The sequence below is a fragment of the Podarcis filfolensis genome, assembly GCF_964270895.1.
Source record: "Podarcis filfolensis genome assembly, chromosome: 10".
NCBI lineage: Eukaryota > Metazoa > Chordata > Lepidosauria > Squamata > Lacertidae > Podarcis > Podarcis filfolensis.
In genome coordinates this window covers 57741392-57767292 of record NC_139612.1, presented here as the reverse complement: position 1 = coordinate 57767292, position 25901 = coordinate 57741392, and the positions used below count along the sequence as shown (strand labels likewise).

Genomic DNA, 25901 nt, shown 5'->3' with positions numbered 1-25901 from the left:
TCAGCAATTAAAAAATAACTCCCGGATAACATCTCCTTAAAAGGAAAGGAATGCAGTTTACCCCATAAGTATGCAACCTTTCCAGTGAAATTAATCTGAGATTGCAAATGGCTCCACAGACTGATGAGTGAATAAGCTTGTTTTTGTGTCTGGGATTGTAAATCATTCAGGGGCAGCATGCTTTAAATGATGGTGTTGCCTTAACTTTATATTCGGATACTATGCATGTGGTTAGTAGTCTGTCCCAGCCAGGAGACTGCCCTATTGTAAACATGCATTCCTTACTGGGTCACACAGTGCTCAAGATACCGTTGAAAACCCCACTCACTCCTATCTGTATTGCATTCATTTAAAGTGCTACTTTGCATTTCTGAGCCTGCAATCCTGTGGCATTTGAGCCATTTTAATTTTTTTTATGAAAGCAGCCAGGGCACTGTTAAGGGAACTTAAACACCATTATAGGATTATAAATCCCTTTTCTTCCAAGCAGAAGTTAACCACAGATTTCTTGAGCTAAAGAGAGATTTGCACTCTTGGTAATAAATCTAATCCAATCCATAACTTGTCACAAGAGATGGATTTAATTTGTTTTGAGGCATCTGGTTTAGGCAATCATTTTTGGATTGTGATATTTAAGTATGTAACAACTCTTGCCCATATAACACGTGTGCAGGTACCACCAGATTCAATAAACATGCATAAGTGTGGTGTCATATGGGAGTCCTAATGTGAAATAGAAGTGACGTGTGCTGCACTGGTGAACTTAACACTCCATGAAGGAAAATGAAGAGCAAGCAGTTCAAAATGTATTCTTTTCTATTTAAATAAGAGAGGAATTGAGAACTGGTGCCATAAGGAGATGGCAGGTATATTTGGCCTATGCAACACTACTGCACTCTAGTCAAAGGGAGAATTGCAGGGAGACTCTCTGCCTTAGACAATAGGTCAGGAGTCCAGCAAATAAGTTGATATTCTCTGGCCTCTTTTACAGCTTCCAAGATGGGTTTTCTTGGTGGTCTGGACAAACTGCTATTGCTTTCTCGGGACTTGAGTCTGACACTGTTAGGAATGCATTCTGCTCCAGTCCTTTGCCCTTTGCAGGTTATGTGGGGTACCAGATATCCATCACATTTATATTTTCAAGTGAAGAGACTTCTCATGTTGATTTTTCTAGTTCTGTGTACCTTAAGGCATTTTGCATTTGACACTTTATGTTATGATAAAAATAAACAAATTGATTCATGCTTTGTATGGTTTTAAACTGTTGTTGAAAAAGTTTGGGCTTAACGGAGTGCTTTAAAAAACAACAACCAACTATCAAGTTGTGTAGGAATATTAAAATGTTTCCCCGGGGAGGGCTTTTGCTCAAAGTGCATTGGGATCCTTTCACTGAAGTCGTTCACTTGCACTATTTTGGACCCCACAACCACATTTTTTATTGTATTCATCTGTTTGTGCTATCCCGTTGCGATTCCTCAGGACTCGGTATTGTTCCCATATTATGGATGTAGGATGAGTAGGTGAGGCTATGGTGGCTTTCCAAAGACTGCGTAGTAAATTCATTTCTGAGGTGAGATTTGAACCAATGACTTCCTGAATTCCAGCTCAAGCTCTAGGCCTCTTTGTTATACTAGCATTCTTGCAGTTTTTAGTTAGAATTTATTGCTGAGCATAAAGAGGACTAATAAAGAATTGAGAATATTGTTGAACAGTTGTGCGAAGTGGATTCTTTGTAGGTCTGTTCATAGGAGCCAATTCCTAGGGACCAAGGTCCCTTCGGGGGGCCCTCCCCCATAAAATAAAATTTGAGGAGGCTGGGCCCCCCCAAATTTGATGGGGATTGCCGTTCAAATAGTATGGTGTGCCACATCATCTGATCGGTTATGCAGGGCGGGGCTCCCCCCCCCCCCCGTATTTTATTCAAGTTGGCATCCCTGGGTCTGTTCATGTAATAGTCAAAGTGTAGCACAAGAAAAGCTGCATTGGAATAGTTTGCAATTAAGTGATTTGTGCACAGATTACCATTTTGAAGCGATTAATCATCCAAGTAATTTTTCTGAAGATAAGAACATGAATGCCGCAGAAATTTAGAATCGCATTGACAGACTGATACAGAAAATACTTCAGCCCCATGTACAATTTCTGCTTAAGCACTCAGGCAATGCTTTTAAAAAGCCATTTCGCAAATTCCAAACATTATGTTAGAAATGACCCTAAAATGAAGCAATGTTAAATAGTGAAGGTATACACTAAAAAAGAGAGAAGCAAAAACTGTTGGTGTATTTCACAGGTTAAGATGAATTGTTCTTGTCTGTAGTCTTCAGACTGCTCACTTGCACATTAATCCCATTGACTTCAGGGGAGATCCTTGACATTAAACAGTGTATTTTGCCCTAATCCATTGAACAGCATGTGCAGCTAAGGCTCTTCATAAACCATGGAAGGCAAGACAGTAAGCACAAGCTGTTCTGCAGTTTGTAACAAGAAAGGACCAATTGCACGTGACAGTACTCAGTTACTGGGTCTTGGGTCACATGACACAAGCTGCAGCGTAGTCTTTCAAAATAGGAGATTGAACCCTAACCTTATTCACTGTCTTGTTCAAAGGCGAAATTGCATCCTTTCACTACTGAAAACTCATTTCTCAAGCTGCACTCTCATTTGTCAGCAGGTCTCTTCTTGGAAAAACATGTTGGCTATACACAGCAAGAGAAAATAAAGAATGCTTAGCTGGGGGAAAGTAGGAAACATTCTCTTTGTTGCTTGTTGAATTAAAAAATGTCACAGGAAACATTTATGGTGATAAAATATGATAATGTAAATAAAATAAAAAATTGTGATGTAAATATGAAGTGCAAATTAAAACAATCTTTAGGTAATTAAAAATAATGATAGCCCTAAAATAACATCTCTGACTTGGCAAACAAGCTTAGGTTTATTGGGATGTGTTTGAATGCATTTGCACAAATTCAGCATTTAATATAGGCAAGTAAAGAATAGATGAAATCCAAATCTGCAATTTCCAGGAGGAGGAAGTTCAAATTGAGAACTCCGAAAGGAGCGCCATGACAGCAAATGACCAGTTGATCTTGTCTGGATGTACACTTAATTTGAGGTGGTAGATTTCAGTTAGGGTCTCATATGTACAGCATATGATTTACTGCAAAGCTATAGCCTCCTTTGAGAATTAGAGCGAGTGTATTTAATAATATTTCCCTGTAATTCCTCCTGAGGTTGCTTTGCTTTATAAATTAGCCTGGGTGCTGAAACTAAGATAGAAATTACACTTTTGGAAATTGAATAGTGTATTGATGTAGTTGTATCTGGTTTTGATCCCATGAGGGCAAATTACAAATAGTGGAGGCCATGCAAGAATTGTAGGGAAATATATTATGGTAATCTATGTGCCTGCAGGTGTGTTTCCACCATCAGTGGGGGTGGAATTATTCCTTGTTTGGGCAGGAAGATGCTGCAGTTTAGCAGGCAATAACTCAGTGCAACTGAACTCCATGCCAATTTACTTCATAGCAAACATATAGCACAGCCACCTAATTGGAATTGAGTTCCAGTGAAGTAACCTTCAAGTTAATGTGCTTAGGCACTTGATGTTCAAAAACCTAACTTTAACTATTGAGTGCACTTAAAATTGCATTGCAGAAGGTGTGACATCACGTTCTGTATTCAGATGGTCTTGAGGACAAATGCTATTTTCACATTCAGCATGAAAATAAGTGCATATATCACTCCTTAATTTGGGACCTAAAATAGCTCTCATTATCACCTTCGATAGATTTTTCTGCTAAACACTTCTGGGGTGGGGCTTGTTGGCTTGTGCTTCAAGATTTAATTTCCTTTTTCTGTATAAAATGTGGACATATTGTCACAATGTAAAACTAACAGTACCTCCTGAATTATGTATACAGGCGTCCTGGACCCACTACAATCTATTGTGTTAAATGCTTTATTTAGACAAGTAAAACAAAAATCTGGGACATTAATGGAAAATGTTCTGTAAAAATGGGTGCAGTCTTTTAAACATTGCTGCTATTTATAGTGATTATTTACCCCCAAATGTTCAGAACAAATCTCTTAGCAGACTTCAATTTTCAGTTATTCCAGGATTTCCAGTTTACCAAAGCGATGATAGAAGGGGAGACTGTCTTTCACTCCAATAACAGAAGGTTTATTACATTGCATATACTTTGTTCTCTCTATCAACATTCCCCAACAAATCCTGTAGAAGACCACATAAGACCTGATCACTCTGAAAAGCACTCCAGAAAGTACCCCCAATTCCATTCCATGCAGATGGGTGAAAGTTGCCCATTCATTCAAGGCATTGGGGCTAGTTTCCAGCAGCCAAAGGTCCAAATTATGTGGGTTTTCAAACGTTAATAAAAATAAATAAATGCAGACCTCATGGATGGGGCTGCGGACAGTGTTGCACAAGTAGAAGTTGGAAGGACCTGGTGTGTTGGTACGGAGCCAGAACAGAAACTGGAAGGTATGGGGAGCAGCCAGATATTTGCATCATATAGCAACAGGGGGAAGGTAAAATGCAACTGTTTAAGGCTTACAAAATATTTTTGAAACCTTTACAAAGCCAGAGGATGCTGGAAAGCATTGTAATGTGTTGTTCATTGTTTGTGTTTGATGTGCATTTACAGTGTCCATTTATGGAATTTGGTTTTATGATAAGGAAGAATGCCAAAGAATTGCAGAGCTCATGAAAAAGTAAGTGCTGGTGGTCAAGGAAGCCCTTTGAGGATTTTATTTGTGTTCTTTTGCATGTTATAGCATTGTTCATTATATTGAAGCTGTTTAAGATTAACCCCCTTTATATTAACAACATAAATAGGCTCATTAAAGCAGAAAAGTCAACTGACACTGCAGTACTGTGGACACTTAAATAGCAGTAAGTCTTATTGAAATCAATGGGACTTACTTCTGAATAAAACTACATAAGATTGCACTGTGAAGCATATTTTAATTTGGACTAACGCATTTTGGAATTGTTCAGTGAAAATTTACTTCATGGGAGGAAAGCTCTTATTTGATAAAGACTGAGGAGGAAATAAATCACAGGCAAATGTCTGTAAATTGTAATTTATTTTTATACATTGCAATTTGTTTTGTATAGTCTATTCCTATTGATCTCACTTGCCCTGGTAATATGGAGAAGTATGCAACTTTATTCCCTACTTCTTTGAAATAGGACTGTTTGTAAGATTAACCTGCTGAAACAGGTTAGTGCCTTCAATAAAACTTGGATTATACAAATAAGCCAGGGACCATATACATTCAATAAATGTTATAAATGTGCTTACTATAGCATATAGAGATCACTTCTTAGTATTTTTAATATATTTGTTTTATAATATCCAAGCACTGACAGATAGCATCTCTTTCTAAGTGCCCTGAATGATGAAATTCCACCACGGGGTGGATTAGCTAGGTACCAGTTTGAGGGATCCTATCTGGATTGCTGAGGTCAGAGGTCCTCCAGGCTATAATCTGAGATAGCAGTGGTTCTTTAGGGTGTCAGACAGGGTCTCTCCCAGTCCTACCTGGAGATAGCAGGGATCAAACCTGGGGTGTTCTACATAGAAAGCAAATCCTGTACCACTGAGGTAAGGCCCTTCCCTCTCTCTCTTTGGTAATCCTGTAGCCATCTGTGTGGTAATGGTAGCTAGGCCACTTGCAGAGGCATTCCAGTTATTCTGGTTCCCTTGTTACTTTTACACTCGCTTTGTATCTAATGCCATGCTCTTGCAATTGGTCGTACATACGATGTTTGGGCTGTAACTTTCTAAAGATACCTGGGTGGAGTCTAGTGTAGAATCTGGTGCAGGTATATTCAATTTATCATCTAAATTCTAACTCTAACCAGATGCCTGCAGCTTAAAGGATTTATCAGGGGAGTTAAATTTGCCTGGGAATAACAATGGACCAGTCAACCTTTGTTTTTGCCCAGTTACATTACAGTGCGATTGCTGTGAAATGATCTACAGATTTACTTCTCCTGCTAGGCATTGATCAGGAAATTCTACAAGACCCGGAAATGCATGTTCAAAAGAGTCCATCTGCTGTAGAGAAAGAGAGAAGATGTTTCACTCTAGGAAAGTCAGAGCTCCTCTTCCCCAGTATTATTATTTAGATTTTTACCCCAAAGTTTCCTCCAGAGGAGCCAGAGGGCAGCAAAACATATCAATACTAATACAATTAAACTTCAAAAAATATTTAAATACTTCTAAAAACAATCACCAACTGTTTTATCCTATCCTGATTCACATTCATACAGAAGTGCAATAGAAAACCATAAGCTACACATTACTGCTTATTAGACATTACAGAAGTATGCACAGATCACAAATGTAGTTAACATTTCCCTAACACAATTTAATTGCAGCTATAGTCTTTTTGAAAAAAGAAATAGGCATGTATCCCTCTTGTGTAGCAATTGAAAGGAGCAGAGTAATTATATTAACAATCTCTAATATCTCTCCTTAGTTGTATTCCTTACCCCACCGCATCAGAAGTGTGCAAATGCTTCCCTCATGGGAAAATTTCTGAACTTTTTCTAGTGCTGTGATACGATTTTTGAGATATACTGCACCTAATGTTCCAAATGTAGTCACACAGTAGATCTATATAAAAGTCATTGTGATATTGGTAGTTTTATTTTCCTTTCCCAATAATTCCCAATATTGACTTGTCTTTTTCACTTCCACTGCGCAGAAAGTTGACATTTTCAGTGAACCGCCTACCACAACTTAAAGTTCTGTTTCTTGGGTTAGTTGCGGTCAATTCAGATCCCACCTCCATATGTACAAAGTAGTTGTGTTTTGCCCCAGTGTGCATCACTTAGCCCTTGCGAACATTAAATGTTGTGTGAAGCTTTCTTATCATTCACTCGGTTTGGAGCTAGCTTCTTCTGGAACTCTTCAATTTGCTTTTGCATTTCACAGCCCAAATAACAAACTTGGCTATCTCACTGCTTACCCCTGACTTAAGAATGTTTATGAATAAAAGGTAGCATTCCCAGTATAGACCCTTTGGGTAATTTATTGATAATTTTTCTCCTTACAGTGGTGCCTCGCAAGACGAAATTAATCCGTTCCGCGAGTCTCTTCGTCTTGCGGTTTCTTCGTCTTGCAAAGCAGGGCTATTAGCGGCTTAGCGGCTATTAGCGGCTTAGCGGCTATTAACGGCTTAGCGGCTTAGCAGCTATTAACGGCTTAGCGGCTTTAAGAAAAAGGAAACAAACTCGCAAGAACTCGCAAGACGTTTCGTCTTGCGAAGCAAGCCCATAGGGAAATTCGTCTTGCGGAACGACTCAAAAAACGGAAAACTCTTTCGTCTTGCGCGTTTTTCGTCTTGCGAGGCACCACTGTATTCTAAACTGTTTAAAAGGTCTGCTTCCTTTTCTTAAGCAGTTATTGATCCATAAGAGGTTGATATGGCAACAGTCATCTAAAACAAATATTAGCATAGCTAACATAGTGTGTAGGCTGCGCGGGGAGTGGAAGCATATTGAGCCATGACCAATACATGATCCAGAGGAATAGGTCTGTTTGATCTGCTATAGCAAAAAGAAAGAAAGAAAGAAAGAAAGAAAGAAAGAAAGAAAGAAAGAAAAAGATAATCCTGTGTCACCTTAAAGGCTAATAAGACTATAAAACAGGTTTTGTTGCTCCTTGCTTTTGGTGGCGTTTGGGGCCCCATTATTTACAGATCTTTCCCCCTCCTTTCTGCTAACATAGAGTACCAAATAAAATACCAAACATCAAATATCCAATCAAAAGTAGAGTCCAAAGACTCTTGAGGATAAGAGTTGTGGGCTCCTGGATCACTGACCTCTATGAAGGTGGATTTTACATAAATCTTTTGCTGCAATGCTGGAAGAAGCAACACATTAAGCTCTCTGTCATCAGTGACTCGGATATCTGTTGTCACATGCTGTATTCAGCCCACAGTGAAATATCCCCAATCTTGACTGTTTGGTGCCTGTCCTTAACTGCTTCCATGCCTGATCAGAAAACCTCTGTAAGCCTCAGCCTAGAATGGGAGACTGACAAAGTTGACTTGTAGCCCATGAAAGCATCTGAGGAAAGAGAGAGGAGCGCCTTATATTGACAATCCCTGTATGGCAGTGGTGCCTTTGTTATGGTGAACAACACCACAATAGTTAATATCAGGAGCAAGAAAGAATTTATACAAGATTTCAGGAGAAGCAAGCTGTCATCTCAAACAACTGTACGTTATTGAAAGATAACTCTGGCTAATCAGCTCTCCCTGCAGTTTTTGGTGATTAAATGACTCTCAGACTGCTAATTTTCTTCAGTAAAAGACTAGTTTGTGAGGATTTGTATGATTGTAAACCATGTTTAGTGGGTTATAATAGCAGCATTTCATCTAGTTAAAACTGCGCTGCAGTTCAGCCAAGTGACTGTGTGTTAGAATTATCAGCAGTTTGCAGTAATTATAAAACAGCTGGGGCAGGAAATTGGTCATTTACTAGCAGTTAAAGACTTGTTTGTGTATATTCGCCACCCTACCATCACCAGCAATCATAAAATGAGCTGTGGTTTAATGTACTTCCCGACCAGACGATCTGTGACTGTGTTAGGGATATTTAAGTCTTTTATGGCCCAGTGTGCACAAAATTTGAGAAATTACATTATCAACCCAGGCAAACCTTATGAGATAGCCCTTCTCCTCCAAAACAACAACCTTGAAACCATTCTTAATGTCTGCTAAATGATTTGAAGCAGTTGGAATTGAACTCCATTTTCTCCCTCATTTTTAACTTCACCCTTCATTTCCAGTTTAACTCAGCAAGAACAACTGAAAGCACAGCAGGGGGCTGGCACTGGAATTTCCCCAGTAAGCCTGAATTTGGGTGACAGCAAAGAAGTGGATATCTTACGGATGCTCAACAAAGCCAAAGATGAATATACCAAGGTGAGGCCTATCCTGTATAAAACAATACCTGCAAGTATTCTTGGATAAGGCTAGATTTATCTAGATGCACTACTGTCTGGGTTCAGACTCAGTTTTGGAACTGACTCAGCGTTGGTTGCTCTGATGGTTGACCTTCATTGTGAAAGAGATGGGGAGCACTACTGTGTTACTTCTGCTCAATCTCTTGGTAGCTTTTGACACTATCGCCCACAGTATCCTGCTGGACTGACTCAGAGGGATTAGTATTGGAGGCACCATATTATGATGGTTCTGTCCTTACCTTCATGGCTGTGTTCTGAGAGTAGCACTGGATGAATACTCCCTGGCCCCCTGGCACTTGTGCTGTGGGGTCCTGCAGGGCCCAGTGCTATTAGCATTTATACGAAGCCACTGGGGGCAGTCAGTAGGGGTTTGAGGGCAAGATGTCATCGGTACATGGATGATACGTAGCTCCATTTCCCCATAACATCTGAATCAGGAGAGGCTGTGAAAGGTCTGGATCGGGTGTCTGAATGCAGTGGTGGGCTGATGAGGGCCAATGAACTGTGTTTGAATCTTGAGAAGGCAGAGTATCTTTGGTTGGGTAGCTCCCACGTTCAGAAGATAGGCAAGTACTTGTTGCAGATAGGGTCACATTCCCTCCGAAGGAACAAAGAAAAACCCATTATCATGATTGGTACTTAATTGTTTTTTCCCCTTTTATTGTACAGTAGAAAAGATTGTGTAGAAAACTACACTCATACTGAAGTGGTTTCATTTTTTCTCTCTTTGTTAGAAAACATTTGTTTGAAGGATGAGTCAGTCCATGTCTGCTTCTTATTCCACCCCATCCCTCTATTTCTTTATCATAATTGGTTGCTAAGAAAATAATCTATCATAGAGAATTTTATGTTCGGAAGCCCTTTGAGATATAGGAATAGCTGTCCTCTCAAAACTGGAGATCATGTACATTAGGCTAAGCAAAGGTGACACATTTTACAGTTTTATTTGCATCAAAAGCCACTGCACATCAGGACCACCACGCTTCTCAAAATAGCTATTTTACATTTTATCATTTTGTGACTGAATTCCATGTGATGGAATCAGCTTTTGTTTTTTTTTTTTAAATAATATTTATTAAAATTTTTCAAAAATACAAAAAATATCACTTTACGGGACTCCCCCCTTCCCCCACCCCTACCATATTCCCCCTTCATATTGTTGGCCAAACAAGTTCCCCATTCAAATTGAAACTTAATTTGTTTTACCCTTAATAATAATAAAAAAAAAGAAAAAAACCCAGTGTTCTTTCCCCAAGACCCACCCCATGTCATTCCACAATTTCCATTTTTTAATAAAAGAAGCACCCCAGATAATAGAAACAGAAAAGGTAGAAAATAAAAAAAAATATAATGAATAATAGACCAATTCAGCAAAAAATAACAAAGTTGGCAAGCCTTTGGAGTTTTAGTTCTCCCCCCCCTGTCTCCGGTTTAATTTCCCCCTGACCATCAACCCCTAGTGTCTGCCTGGAATTCTTAAGGCCATAAATCACAACTTTTCCCCAACTCCTTGCTGGCTATTTCTTTTTAAAATTAAAAATAAATTTTTTTGAAAATCAAAATTATTATTATTATCATTATTTTTCAAAACTTTAACTTCAGTCTTTAATAAAACTGTAATAGAACTCCCTCCATTGTTCTTTCCAGGTTGTAGTCTAATTTCCCTTTGTTCCGCTGCTAAAACGTTGTAATTCGAAAGTTTGGTAAGTCTGCAGGGATGGTTGTTATTCAGGGGCAAAACCTTACGTTCAGTCCCTTCCTTTCTTCAATAGAAAAATCTATTGTCTCCTTTAAAAAAACAAAAAAGAAAACACCCTGAAGACGAGATGTTATTTCCGTTTTGCAGCTTTCCCAGAAGATAACCAGTCCTGTAAAGTTCCATTGGTGTTTTTCCACTTTCCCAATCCTTGTAATGTCCCGAAGCTCCTCAAGGGGGATTGTTGTGACTTTGTTTCCTCTAATCCAAAAGTCAATTTGTTATCCATATTCGCCATTTTGTATCCAAATTTTAACAAGTTGTAGCAAATTGTATCAAATTTAACCAGCCAAGTTCTCATAATAAAATCCACTCCGCTTTTCGACTTTGACAGCTATTTTGACAGCTGTCAAAATCTCCGACTCCTTTCACCAGGCTCTCTCTTCAGTCGCCCCGGTTCCCAGGGGGGGGGGTTGCGTTTCCCTTCTCCAGTTCCTCCTCCAGCACAGTTCTTGTAGTTCCCCATCGTGAAATTTTGGATTTTTATCAGCAATGCAAGCCTTTTTGGGTCTTGGTTTCCCCGTCCTTGTTTTGGAAAGTTTACAATAGGGAGGGGACTGACTTCCTTTTTGGATCCCCCCCGCTCGTATCCAATTCGAAAAAAAAAATTTTTTTTCCTCCTTTTGAGCCCGGTTTCCAAATTTACTCACGGGTTGTTGTTGAAAAGTCCGAATTTTCAATGGAAGAAGTCAGCGCTCTCCGCCGGATGGCATGCGGCTTCGCTCAGCAGGGGAAGCAGAAAACTCAAGGCACCACGCTTCTCCCCGGCACCCGATCCGTAGCCTTTAAAAAGGCTCCTTCACGAGTCGGGAGGGCGCTAACGGTGCAAGCCGAGTCTCCATGTCCACGGCCTCCGTGGCCGTGGTTTCTAAGGGTCCCCGCATCGCCGGTGCGGTAGAACCCAGCCCCTGCCGAGCAGACTCCCTCCGGAGCTCGGAGGGAGGATGGAATCAGCTTTTGTATCCCGCCTAGACCATCTTTACACTGCAGTTTGGGATAATCACTAAGCAAAGAAACATGAAGTCCATTACTGGTTTTCTCAATTGCTGTTGTACTGATTATTGCTGCTGCTGCTTGTTTCAGTTGTGATAACTGCTTTTCATTTTTTTAACTTTTGTATTATTATTTAGCTTGTGCTTTTTATCACTTCACATTCTCTAGTGATGTTTAGTAGAACAGCAAATGAAAGTATAAAGTATTTATAATTCAAATAAATAAATAGTATCCACCAGTCTAACCTGAAGCTAGATACACTCCCTTCCTTGCTGGTGTCAATGTCTTCCATCCGAAATCCTGTACAGCTGCTGCTAGTCAATGCACACAATTGTGAGCTAGATGGACCGATGGTCTAAAGCAGCTTCCAAAGAAAAGATAGTTATTCATACTAATAATGGTGCAGGCTCAGCAGCAGGCAATTAGTCCAGAAGTCATGATTCCAAGGTACATGTGGATGGCAAGAGATGCAAAAGTGAACAGAAGCAACAGAGATGTCCTACGGTTGTCACACCACTCGTGCCTAGCTTTTAAATATGAGGCGGGGTGAGATCACTCTCAATACACTCTCACCTCCTGATACTGCATTCAGATATGTGCTTAGCCTGAGCGGGTGTGTCTGATCCCACCTACAGAGGTGGTGCCTTCTTCTCTGTGATAAGACTGTGTCTTGCCCTTCTGACTCCATCTTCCCCACTGAGTCCTCCTGCTCAGCCCCTCCCCCTGGTTGTTCAGGGTCCTTCTTACTCCCCAATGGGACTCTGCAGCAGGCGCAATGAAGAGAGCCAGCACATCTCTCCCCCGCCCCAGTGCTACATCTGGAGTCACAAGGAGAGGACCTCCATCTTCCATTCCTGGGCACCAACCTACAAGCCCCCCCCCTTCTTCTTTCTCCTGATCCTCTACTGCCTGAGGTTGCCCAGCCATACCAGATCCTGATGGAACTGAGAAGTTTGCCAGTGCCAGCGTAATTTCTTTTGTGGGCCAAGTGGTTGTTTTTAATTTGCCCAATCTACTGTAGCTGGTTTTTAACTATGTTTTATTCTGTTGAATTTTACTGGTGGGTATGATTCTGGGGTTTCCCCCCCCCCTTTGCTATTCTACTATTTTATTATGTTACATTTCTTTTATTATGATTTTGAATATGTTTGATGTCTCAAGAGCCTTGTCAGGGACGAAAATCTACTGTTATATCAAATGTCATGTGCTATCTGGATAACCTGAAGCCACTGCTGTTTTTGTTTTGTTTTTCTAATGTTTTTTACCCTTTTAAATCTAAGTCTAGCCTTTAGTCTGCATGAAATATAGGTTAAGAGCAGAGTGAAGAGACGATTAGAATGGAAGATGATCTGTATAAAATCCCTCGTATGGATATTTCCTGCACTTATATTGCATGTGGCTCATGTTCCAAGAAAATCCAATTGTCTTTCCTTCAGGTACCCTTGATCCTCATGGACATTTGTCAGTTTGTCAGTTCTGTTTTCTCTTCTCAAGTTTAACTGTACTGTATTCTTTTTTTCGCGGTGATGGAGAGATTGAAAATAAAAATTGCTTTCTATAAAAAGAATTAATGTAGCAATATTTTTGTTTGTGTGTTGCAGTGTAAAATGTGCTCAGAGCCAAAACAGATAACCAGTTCTTCTGCTATATATGACAACCCCAACTTGATCAAACCAATCCCAGTGAAGCCTAGCGAAACTCAGCACCAGTGTATTCCTCAACAAGTCCAGGTATGCTATTGTATTTACTTTCTTAACCCTAAGCTTCTTAGTTTAGAAGGCTTATGTGTCTGTGTTAGGAGCCTTTCTGTGCAATAAAAAAAGATTACCTTGCTGGGTGAAGCTCTGCCATCGCATCAAGTTTTGCTCTCAACCCAGCCATGATCCACAATTTCATTACCCTGGTGTGGTGGTGTGTATCTTTACCACAGGTAGTCACACTGCTTTTTGCAACTCATTTTTAAGTAAGTCTGGATGAGGGCTCAAGCATATTTGGCTGTATGCATCAGTAAAGCACACAGCTTTCAGAAAACAATTACTACAAAATAAACAGCGTTCTTAAAGCAAAGGTTGTATTATTGGAATGGCTGAACAGAGAGGCATGGGCAGCCCTTGGCCATGCTAGGCCAAATATCACCTCACCCCCTTCACAGGACTATTCATCCCCTAAAGAAAGAGGGAACATCAACAACTTTGGGGGACAGGTGAAATCAATTAATTTTGGGGTGAGGAATGGGCTTACTGTTAAAGTGGGTGTTTTTTTCTAAATACAAACAAAACTTTACCACCACCACTTCAGTCAGTAGCTTAGTTACCCTCAGCAGTCTGGTAGTATTCCATTTGAAATTTAGGACAGAAAGCCCCTTGAGAACGAGGCTATGTAACATAATGCATATAATTCAGGGGCATGGTGATTATGTTATATAACAATTTGTATTATAGTTTGTTTGTTTGTTTGTTTGGATGTTGTTGTTCTTTCAGTGCCCCTGAAAAACATACTCATCTTATAAGACAACAAAATGCCCAATGCAGTTTAGTGTAGAACTGATATGCATCAAGCATTTCACTAGTTTATAAGGGCATTTTATCATTTAATAAAATTATATTTTCTCTCCCCCCCACCTTTGTGTTTGATGCTGCCCTCTTTTTCCCCCTTTAGTATTTTGAGAGGGGCACCATTTCTGTTGCTGCTCTTAAAACTCCTTCAGTAGTGACTGTCTATGATTTACAGACTTTGAATCCAAAGCATTAATAAGAGCACCTGTAGGCTTCTAGTGATTGCTTTTTCCCTGTGTTGGCATTAGGAGTTATGCTTGCCTTTCATAGTACCCCTTTGATTCTTAAAACCTTTCAATTCTTCTTACAATGGATGCAATTTTAATGGATTTTTGTAATGCAATTCTGTTTACATAGGAATGATATTTTATAGCCCATTGCAAAGTGTACGATATTCATGAACACTGGGCTGGGAGGACTAAGATACAGCTCATAATCACACATCGTGTTCAAAGCTGACAGATCTGTGCTGTCCAATTTTATGCCCTTAATCAGGAAACAACACACAACGCTGTTTGTGTGCAATATTTCAGAGATAGGTAGAAGGAAGACTGTGCTCCATCAGCAGGCCACCTCTTGCCTCTTGATTTGTAGGATTCTTTTAACAAATATTGGGAAAGTTTGATCTTGGTCTGATCCCTACCAAAGCACCTTACATTCTTAAACAAGGGTGTGTGCTCTTGATTACTGAGCCAGATCAGTTAATTGTTAAGAAATCCAGAGTATGAACTCTTTTGTTTAAATTTAATTTCTTACATTTATGTCCCATCTTTCTTCTGCCGTGGAACTTCATGCATTGTGCATATGGCTGCCAAGAGTCACCCATCCAAGCACTGAGCAGACCCAGACCTGCTTAGCTTCAGTAAGGTGGTGACCTCATCAGGCTGTAGAGTACAGACCTTCAGGCTGTACTCTAGGTATATCGCTTTGTAAAGCTAGGATGTGAAATTGGACCGAAATGATTCTAGCCATAGAAATAAAAAGTAAACTAAACAAAACTAAATTCAACCCGTTTCCTCCACCCACATAAAGATGCAAGAAAACTGTTGAAATGAAGCTTCATATACCAGGTGTGAGTTGTTAATAATAATTTAGTACATACAGCCAGCAAACAGGTAGATAAGCTCTGCTATACAGTGGTACCTTGGTTTTCAAACGTAATCTGTTCTGGAAGACCGTTTGAGTTCCAAAACTTTAGAAAACCGCGGCGCAAAGGGTGGTCTGTAAATTTAATAGAGAAAAATAACATATACACTCAGCAGAAGCCGTTTGACTTCCAAGGCGTGTTCGAAAATGGAAGCATTTACTTCCGGGTTTATGGTGTTCGAAACCCAAACGTTCATCAATGGAGACGTTTGGAAACCGAGGTGCCACTGTATTGTGACCTTTTGTGCAGTGCTGTGTAATTTTACACCCTTTGCTACACTCAGATAAAGAATCATACAGTAAATAAAATAAATGGTAGTTTGCGAGACAGTTCACTGGAGGTGAAGAGGTTCTGCTGCTGAGTGATAATGAAAGGAGGGAGGGAGAGACCCAACACTTACTGGAGCAAGCTGTGAGGCAGCGTCAGGAAAGTGTGGTGTGTGCTGAAGAAGCAGCATATAGGAGGAGCTGTCCCCTGTCCACCACTTCTCTCCTTATAACTGTCCTCACCAACCATCTTCCCACCAACTGGTTCCAAACTCATGCTTCTGCCACAAACAGAACGTCTGTGATCTTACCAATTGTTTGTAGAAAAGCCATTTGTTCAGCTTTCGGAGAACGTACAGTGGCATCTGCTGTTCTCTCTCTTCCTTTGATGCTGCTAGCCAAACCTTTATTTTGCCTTTATTTTTCTGAATTAAACTGGCTTTCTTTTCTCCTCCCCGCTCTCCCACCAGAACATAGACCCTGAACCACAACACTTATCTCTCACAACGCTCTTTGGAAAGCAGGAAAAGTCTAACAAATACCAAGATACCTCAGAGCAGTCACAAAAACTTCACCAAGAAAACTTTCCTCTGAGGCAAGGTGTTGTGCGCTCTCTGTCCTATGAGGAACCTGGAAGACACTCGCCCACAGCAGAGAAGCAGCTTTGCCCAGCCATTCAGAAACTGATGGTGCGTGGAGCAGAGCTTCACCCGGTCTCCGAACTCCCTGAGAACCGGATGTGTGAGAACGGCAGCGTCCCTTCGGTAGGGGAGGTTTTCACGGGACTCTTCCAGCCTGTGGCTTCTCATAGCATTCGGACATCTCATCCAGTCCAAGATGCCGCCAGCACACGTAGCCTGCTGCAACAGCTCCATAGCCAGTCAGGACAAATGAGAAAAATGGAGCCCAGCAATGTAGGACCAGTGAGTTCTGCTGCATCAGTCTTCACCAGGGCTCCTGCTGTCTCCTCAGGAGCCCAGGTAAAGAATGTGACACAGCCTCATCTCATGTATTTCAATGGCTCTCTCCCAGGTCAGACTTTGGGACCTCCAGCCCTTGGTAAAGAACAACCCAAGCTTCCCGGACAGTCTCTTCCTCTCTCTGGGAACCAATCTGGAAATTCTGGAGTAATTTCACCACAAGAGTTATTAAAGAAACTTCAGATAGTGCAACAGGAGCAGCAGTTGCATGTATCCAGTCGGCCAACCTTGGCAGCCAAGTTTCCCGTGGTTACTCAGAGCAGCACCACCCTAAAACCTCTGGATTCCTGGATGGACAAAGCTTCAAACACAGAAAAGCAGCCTCCTCTTTTTCAGGTAAACCAGCAATAGATTTGATAGAGCCTAGAGGCCGAGAACCTTGGATCAACAGGCTGCTTGTTCTACTTTCAACATTCAAAAACCAAAAGTACACCTCTCAGTTCTAGCATTGGGGAACTGTAGTCTAGTTCATGGTCCATACTAGTGGTGTCCAAACACTGCTCCTTAGTTCATTTTAACAACCCTTTGGGCTTAGCTTGAGTTTTTTCAAGCATGTAGATTTGAAAAATCCTGGGTGTTTTTTGTGTGTGCAGCATCCATTCACCAGCAAATGTCCCAACAATTCAAAAACCTTTTACCTTTGTGGGTGAACCTCATGTCAAGTCATCCTCATCCCCAGATTCAAAAGTTCTTGAAGTGGGGCATGCCTTTTCAAGGGGGGCAAGTGGACATTTTGTACCTGAATGTCCTCTGCATTGTTAGACCATAGCTAGTACAGTCGTACCTTGGTTTTTGAACAGCTTAGTTCTCGAACATTTTGGCTCCCAAACACCGCAAAGTGACTGTTCCAGTTTGCAAACTATTTTTGGATGCCGAACGTCCAAGAAGGCTTCCATGGCTTGATTGGCTGCAGGAGCTTCCTGCAGCCAATCAAAAGCCACAGTTTGGTTTTTGAACATTTTGGAAGCCGAACAGACTTCTGGAATGGATTCCATTCGACTTCCAAGGTATGACTGTAATGGCTTTTCAGAGCTGTAATGAAGGATTGCTGGTCCACTCAGTTCCTTGGATGGCTTATTTGAGACAGTTTGCTTTATATGCATGAAGGCAGAGTTATTGCTTGCTTTTGCCTCTGAGAACTTGTCTCTTATTGCAGGAACTGAAAGTTAACATCCAGCAAGTATTTGTGTGCACAGGAGCTCTGATAGGTATATGAAGATGCCATTCGCACAAGAGTTTCCCCATTCATTTCCAAAAGGAGTAGCTCTGCATGTGCATCCCATTGCAAGCATGGCACTGCTCCTGTGCATTTGTGAGAGCCCTGTGTGTTCACTGGAGATACTTCTGAATATTGTTAGAGTCATTTCAGACATTCGCGAATTGGGTAGAGTGTGAGCCTTATTCTTGGGATATGTGCTTACCACCATGTATAGGAAGTAAGACATGAACTAGGTGCAAACTTGCAGGAATGGATAAATAATTCACTCAGTTTCTGCAATCTTTTCGCTTCCAAACTATGATGGAAGAAAAGCAGAAATTGGACAAATTGCACATAGATATTGGGTCACAGGTAATTTCCATCATTGCATCAATGCTACCTGGGACTCCACCCAACTGCATGTTAGCTATTTCTCCTTATGCCAACATTTGAGTGAAGCCTAATGGCAAAGTGTGGTAAGGAGGAATACAGCTGGGATGGGCAACTAGGCTAAAGATCTCTTGCCTGCACATCCACTGATACTACTGATCCCAAGTGAATCTAGGTTTCCATAGCGGTGTCCCTATGGAATATAGTTTTGCTTTCCCATTGACCTTCAGCACTTGATTTCTTGATTTGTTTATAAAGGGTTTTTCAGATATACTGCATATTTTGCTGTTGTCAAGCTGCATCCAAGAAAAGGCATTTCTAAATTATAATACAAATCACTCCCACCACTTCCAAAGTTAAATGATCCCTTTAATAATCCTTGGAAATCCCTCACTTGGGCAAATGGGATCTGTGCAGCTGTGGGGGCTTGGCTTTTGGCTGCTGCTTTTGTTGTGCAGTCTGCCATTTCCTCCAGCCTCTCCTCCGTAGACTGCAGCCAAGCACACTATTAAATAAAACTGGAAATTGAGCTTATTGTTAGGCTCTATAATTTGAACTAATAGAAAGTGTGAAAGTGCAGGAGGTGTCAAAACAAGAAAAGTTGGAATTTGATGATTCATTGACCCTGTGTCTGAGGATGATGCTTATGACATTTGGACTAAAATGAAATGGAAAAACAACCATTTGGGATAGAATTTGATAATGGGTTCATGATGTGATACTTTAATCAGCTTGCTGATGTTATTCAGAATGTGGACAGCAAAGTCTATCCATAGGAAGATAATGTTTTATTGCACAGTATTGTGATGGAACTGAGAGATTGTCTGTGCATTGCAGGGGAGGTACTTTCTGGGCTGGGTTGCCCAGGGTTGGAAAACAGGTTTTATTTCCACCAATACAGTATCCCATAGTGCAGCTCTTAATGTTTTCTTACAGATGTCGATAGGGGCCGTTCACTTACACAGGAGAAAATAAAGCAATATCCTCGGGAAACTACTTGGTGGAGGCTAAACCTGCCCCCAGTGACACCAGTTTATTGGGGAAAGAAAGCACGTCTTGCCAACTGCAGCAAATTTAATTGGCTCTGTAGTATAATGGGTATAACTAAGTTCTGAGCCTGTGGCTGTCTCCATAAGCCTTGCTCAGGGTTTGAGATTTAAAAATGGGTGTCAAACACAAATGGACCAGGAGTTCAGATTTCCCAGGGGCTCACATTTTCATTGAAGAGCCATCAGTTTTGATGGAGACAGCAGCAGGAACAGAGGTTAATTTTTAAAATTACCCCAGACAGCCAATTTCATTATGCCATCCTTTCACAACATATGTCAGCAGATTTCTTCACCGGCATGAACACTACCCCCAGTTGCTAGTTCTCTTGTCCCAGGCCTAAGTGCTCCCTTGAAGCTTGAAACCCACTGGTTTTTAAAGCTTTTTCCTGTGTGCCGCTACTTGCCAGTTTTGACATGCAAAGACAGCTTTCCTCAGCCACTAACCTAATTGCCAGCTTGCATTGTGGTTGCCATGTTTCCTGGGTGCCATTTCTTAGGATGCCATTTTCCAGGTCTCCTTATATAGCTTATATGTTAGGTTTTGTCTCTTTGCCACATTCTACTATAGAACTATAAAAGTACAGAAGCTTTGTCAGGGTTCAAGTGCCCATAAAAAAAGCTGCTTAATGAAGGCTACAGCTGCAGTGGTAGAAAGGGTTGCTGCTGGTATGCTGAGCCAATAGCAAGCAAGCTCAAACTTCAGAGACGTTTGGCCTAAAAGTTCTAAGTGAGGAAGTTCTTGCTCCAGACTTTGGCAGTATCACCTGTGTCTATTCTACAGAAATATTTAAGTTTGTAAAGACTTCCGGATGAGCATTGTTGCTAATCTGTACTATAGTGTATTGCTGCCAGCTGAAGACTTGTTTGTCACCATAACTAAGGACAGACATTTCAGTCAAATAGTATTGGCGCAGTCACACATGCAGATGCTCAGGCAAAGCGAATCAAAGCAGAACCTGACAATAAACGCACCCAAAAGTCTGTTCCCTAGAATTGCTTTTTGGCATTTTATCTGCTCCCACTGTCTTTCAAGTGGACCAAGTTTTATAGGGTCTGCTGGGTGCAGCTTGCCACCTAGACAACATCTTGAATATTGGTGGTGGGACTGAACAAATGTGCATTTAAAGGACTCGCCATAAGTTCCTTCAGTAACTGGAATCTGCAGTTTGTACTTCCTCAGCAGTGGGCTCGACATATTATTGGTCTCATTTCGATTTGGCTTGTGATGCATCTCCATCTGGCTTCAAAGCTGTAATCTGCAGTATAAGGTTCAGTGGAGGGGAAATACTTGTTACGAAAGCAATTAGGAAAAGCAGAACACAGTGGTACTTGAATCAACCCAAAGAAAACACAAGCTTGATCAAGTCTGAGCTGCTCAGAGAGCATACCTAGGCAGTCCATTTCAACTATGCACAGAGAAAATGATTTTTCACAAAAAAAGTTGATAGGAAGGCTTTCCCAAAGCTGCAGTAATTGTAAAGAGGTAAGAGGTGCAACCAAAATAAGAGGAAAGGGCAGAAAATTGGAGGAAGATCTTGAAAGTAGGTGGTTTAAAGGTAGAATTCCTGCTTGTGGCATGCTCTGATAAAAAAACCAGTTTAGAGTCAGACAGCAGGACTATGGTTTGGACCCAAAGAACCATTGGAGTTTTGTCAGTGCAATGGGGCTTTCCTCCCTTTTCTTGTTGCAGCCACTTATGCCCAGTGACTCCTGTGGGTCAGGGAAGTCAAACAACACCTCCACTTGTGGGGAAAAAGAGTGCTTTCCATGCAGACAAGGAGTCATTTTAATCAAAACCTATGGCGGTATTCAAATGTGACCTTCCCAATTACCAATAAATATGGTTTGTTGGAGTAGAAATATGGATGGGCTGAAGCACACCTTCTTCCTATCATGCCCAGCTGCATATATTTCCTTATTTGTAAGAATATAAGAAAAGCCCTATTTGGTCCAGCATCCTATTCCTCACAGTGGTCAATCAAATTCCTGTGGGAAGCATATCACATATTTGAGCCTGGTCTACAAGGAGTACTTAAACCACAGTTTCCTGTGTCAGACATCATAGGAAAGCCCATTTAACAAACAAGAAAGTCTCCTTTGCTGGGGAAGGCTGTCTAATTTTTTTGGGAACAGGAACATTACATCTGCATCTGGGTTATGCATGTATGCTATTTCCAGTTTCTTTAAAATTATTACCTGCCTCCAGCCCAAGTTGTTGTAATAAAGTGTTTCATTCCATGTCTGTTAGTCTCTTCAAGCATAATTAATGCCTAGGCCTTGAAGGAATTCCCTAAAAATAACATTCTGAAATATCTGCCTTGGGGCAGAGAAAGAGAGGCTTATCCAGCTATTTCAGCTGCATACAAGTATTACTTTCCTTTAAAAGCATGGCCATTGTCAACAGAAGCCTGCAAATCTGCTATACACGTGTGTGGGATTACACTCCGCCTTAGAGACTGAAGCCTTAGACCTTGCTGACCATGGTAATGTGGAGCAATATGCAATCTGCTCTTCAAAACAGGCTGCTTGTTCATAATGTATGGGGCTGCCAAAATGTATAACTACAGGTGATATATAGCTCTCCCAACCATTAGATAAAATGAATTAATGGTTTCTAATTAATCACCCTGCTTAGCAAAGACGAGATTCAGCAACTGGATCATCAGTGTACCGTCTCTTCCTATCTGCCAGCATCTATTTAATTTAGCTTTAATGTTGGAATCTTGAACTCAAGCAACTGAATGCATTAGTGCAGCAGCCTTTCACCAATTTGTAGCGCAGGCCCTGCTTAAAGCCTCACTTGGCTTTACATGAGCAGATAATGTCTTGTATAAACAAATAAAAACCTCATGGAATCATTAGAAGAGAAACATCAGGGTAGGGAGGGTGAATCTGGGTACAAATTTTAATTAAAGGGCTGGTGCCATGCTGTTTTTATTGTAATTATTGGTATGTTTTAAACAGATTTCATATATGTTAATCATTTTAATTCTATCAATGTTTCATTGTGTTTTGATGATTGAATTTCCTATTTTGTGCAGTTCTTGTTTTTAACTGTAAGCTGCCTTGAATACCATCGGGGGGGGGGGGGGGAGGAGAGACAGCGTATCTGTATACAAATAAATAAGGGGTCTTTTTTCAGGCAGAACCTGACAAGCCTCCTGACTTAAAGGGCTGCCCTCCACCCAAAGAATTAGTTGGCCAATTTCAGATCTGCATGGGAAATTTTGCCACATACATACATACCCCAAGCATAGCTTTTTGGCCATTTAGGGCTGGCAGGTCATACCACTGCTGTGACAGCAGAAGCCACAACTGGCATAATTTTTCTGTCAGGCTGCAGCAACAACCCAGTTCTGACACATGGGTCTGCAACACTGGATCTATTTTGGCCCTTCTGGTTGAGAAACTGTTCAGGCTTTTCTGAATTCTAGCTGCCCACCCTCTTACATCTAACCTATGTCTGAATGATTCGGTCTCCAAGAAGCAGCCTTTCTCCATTTGGGTGGTTTCTTTGGCTCTGGGTCCATTCCCAGAGCCATTCACAATGGCTATCCAGGTTCTCTGGACTGCAAGAGCCACCTCAACTCTCTGCTTGGTGGCACATCAAACCGAAAGTGACCCTATCACCCTCAACCCAAAGAATATTTTTCTGCCTTGCTAGGATGACTGCCAGCTCCAGCAGGGTTGAGTTCACCTTCCAGAAAGGCAGTAAGCTGCTTGCCAGATAGTTTTTTAATGCCACCTCAGATTCCTTTGTATAGCTGTGGTTGATGTGTAATTTAATGTGATGTCCTTGTGTGTGATGAGCAGGTCATCTCACCGCAGCGCATTCCTGCTACTGTAGCTCCTTCACTACTGATGTCTCCAATGGTGTTCAGTCAGTCTGCCCCAGCACCGCCAAAGCCAAGTGAAGGTGGATGGCTGCCCGTCATGAACCAAGAAGCTGTTTCTAGTTCCACTAACAGCCTGTCTGTGCAGAACCCAGAAGCAGCTGTTACAAACAGCAGCTCACTGACAAAGCTACAACTACAGGAAACGTTACTACATCTGATCCAGGTAAAGCGTCCATTACATTTCTCATCTGTCCTTGTCCTCTCTTAAAAACTATTTGCATCTGTCACCCTAGGAGATAAGTGCAAGCGGGGAGTTGGAATGAATTGTCACCAGTAAGCATACAGCATTGTTGTGTAGATAATCCTCAACTGAGTGTTTTGTTCTGTTTTGTTACACAGGTTACTTCTCCATTTTGCTAAGTTGGCTGATGGTCCAGTTTGGCTATTATGAAAGTAAGACTTACCATATTGTAAGTCTACAATTAGGCATCTGTGTGCCCTGGAAAAAAAACAGCCCCCAATTTGCAGCTGTCTTGTCAGTAGCTAGAGCATTGACAGCACCTCTAGTTTCTCACAAGGTCTGAAACAGTTTAGATGCAACAAATCAGCTCCCTATGCACTGCAGTCAATTGGGAGTTGCTGATCTGTGCCCAAATGTTGTTCATTTTGACAGCCAGCAGTGGGGATCCTGCTTAGAGCTACCACTGACTGTAGAAGTAGTTTTATCCTGCCTTTGCTCCAAGTTGCTTAGAACAACATTTTAGCCTCAGCAAAAACCCAGGAAAATAATTAGAATGACAGTGGGTGGCATACTCAAGACCACTCCGTGGGCTTCCTAGGATCTAAATGTGCATTTCCCGGTGCATTAATGAACACAACGGTACAAAAAATGTGGAGTTTTAATTTCTCTGTGGTTTTAAAATTCGTATTATTAACAAAGTATATGCCTTTCCCCCTTCAGAATGACGACAACTTCCTAAACATCATCTATGACGCGTACCTTGTCAGCGTGAGAAAAGCAGCACTGAAAAAACCCATGTGAAACTTTGTTTTTTTAAAATTAAAATGCATCTCATATCCTGAACTTGACTTTTTAAAATAACCGTCAAACAAAACAAGGGGTTTGGGGCTTTCTGCATAGCTTTAAATGATGCTCGCTGGCAAGTCTGTGCTCTGCTGAGGAATGAGTGGGTGGGAACGGATAGTGCCTTCCAGAGGGTAGGGTGATGTCACAGTATGACAACCGACTTAAGATACCTTTATAGTGTTTTTCTTATGTAGGCTGGATACCAGCATGTATAAAGATTTATATTTTCTCTTCAATAATACATCTGTTTTTTGTGTTTTTTAAAAGAAGAATATTAGAGATTAGTTGCCTAGGTACTTTGCTGGAATCATTAGTTACCATAGGTGGAAGTTACTACTCTACATTGTTTACAAAGGATGGTACTTGCTGGCGGCCACCAGGTGGCAGGCTTGGACTATAGTAGAAAACTTTGAAGCTATTGTGAAAGCTGTGGCTAGGGAAAGCTTTTCAAAGAGCTAAAAATAACATTGTGGTCATCATTGCCAGTGATTTGGACATCCATCCCTCTACTATCTCTGTTCACACAATCTGTATGTTGGTTTTTTGTTTTGTTTTTAAACCTGTTTGATGGCAAAGAAGTGAATGCGTATGCCGTGGACATCCATACCACCTCCAGTTCTACTGACCACCACCCCCCAAAAGAAAAACCACAACAGAGGCTGTCATTATCCTTTGGAAGGAATGTCACTTGCCCGCAGGAGACTGGTTTATCATGTTACAATTTCTCCCTAAATGCCAGAGTTGTGTGAAAAAGATAACGTGGGAAGGGTCTGCATCCAAGAGTCAGCCGCTGCAAAACGACTTGCCTATGCCAAGAATTTGATTGGATTCTTCATACCATTTCCTTTCTTGTTCTCTGCAACACACTCCAAGTTCTCTGCATGCAGACTACTATGTAGGAAAGAGGTGGTTTTCCTCTTTTTAAAAAACAAAAAACAAAACCTCATTTTGTAAGCAAATATTTTTCTATTTTGTGACCAGAACATTCACAGCAAGGAGTAGATGATTACATTATAACTCTTTATAGTCTTTTCTTTGTAGCTGTTTTCCCCCTTTGATGTAGATATTTCATTAGACTGTGATAACTTCAGTGTGATTTTCTCCAGGATGACTGCATTACTTTTAAGCATTTTTTTAAAACTAGCAATGTGAATGAATGAATAGTTTCATTTCCACTGTGTTGTTCAATCAGAAGATGGACAGTAGTTTCAATTACCCATTTGTAAAGAAAATAAAATGTATTTACACAGATTATGTGTTGGATTCATCTTATTATCACAGAGGCTAAAAGATTCTGGAATTGAAAACCTTACGGTTTTATGGTTTTTAAGTTTGAATCTAGCTTTCCTCAAAAATGCGTTAGATTTTAAGTACAGCACAATGCACAAGATGTTCCGTAATTTAGTGCAAGGCACTAGAATTGCATGAAAAGGTGAGGTGAAGTGTGGCCTTTTTAGTTTAGATCTGTCAGATAGGATTATGCACCTGCTTTTGTCATGTAAGACCATTGGCATCACAACAGGCTTCAGGCATAAGGGGCAAGAAAGGGAGAAAAAGCAGAATAGTTTGAGGCAGCAGGAGACCTTTGGATGGCTGAGGGTGGAGGAGCTGGCAGAGTGCAAAGTCCTAGGCATTTTGG

At 41.0% G+C, this 25901-nt stretch overlaps 1 protein-coding gene across 5 annotated transcripts in view; it reads left to right on the top strand.

Annotated features, from left to right (window-relative positions):
• DCP1B (decapping mRNA 1B) overlaps positions 1 to 25513 on the top strand; it is a 37942-nt gene extending 12429 nt beyond the window's left edge. For all 5 annotated transcript variants that reach the window (XM_083572345.1, XM_083572343.1, XM_083572344.1 and 2 more), the window contains 6 exons: positions 4668 to 4734; positions 8829 to 8964; positions 13356 to 13484; positions 16193 to 17038; positions 23153 to 23398; positions 24137 to 25513. In XM_083572345.1, the coding sequence (XP_083428471.1) occupies positions 4668 to 4734; positions 8829 to 8964; positions 13356 to 13484; positions 16193 to 17038; positions 23153 to 23398; positions 24137 to 24217 (1505 nt within the window). In that variant the 3' untranslated portion in view covers positions 24218 to 25513. The remainder of the gene's footprint in view (positions 1 to 4667; positions 4735 to 8828; positions 8965 to 13355; positions 13485 to 16192; positions 17039 to 23152; positions 23399 to 24136) is intronic.
• The last annotated feature ends 388 nt before the right edge of the window (positions 25514 to 25901 follow it).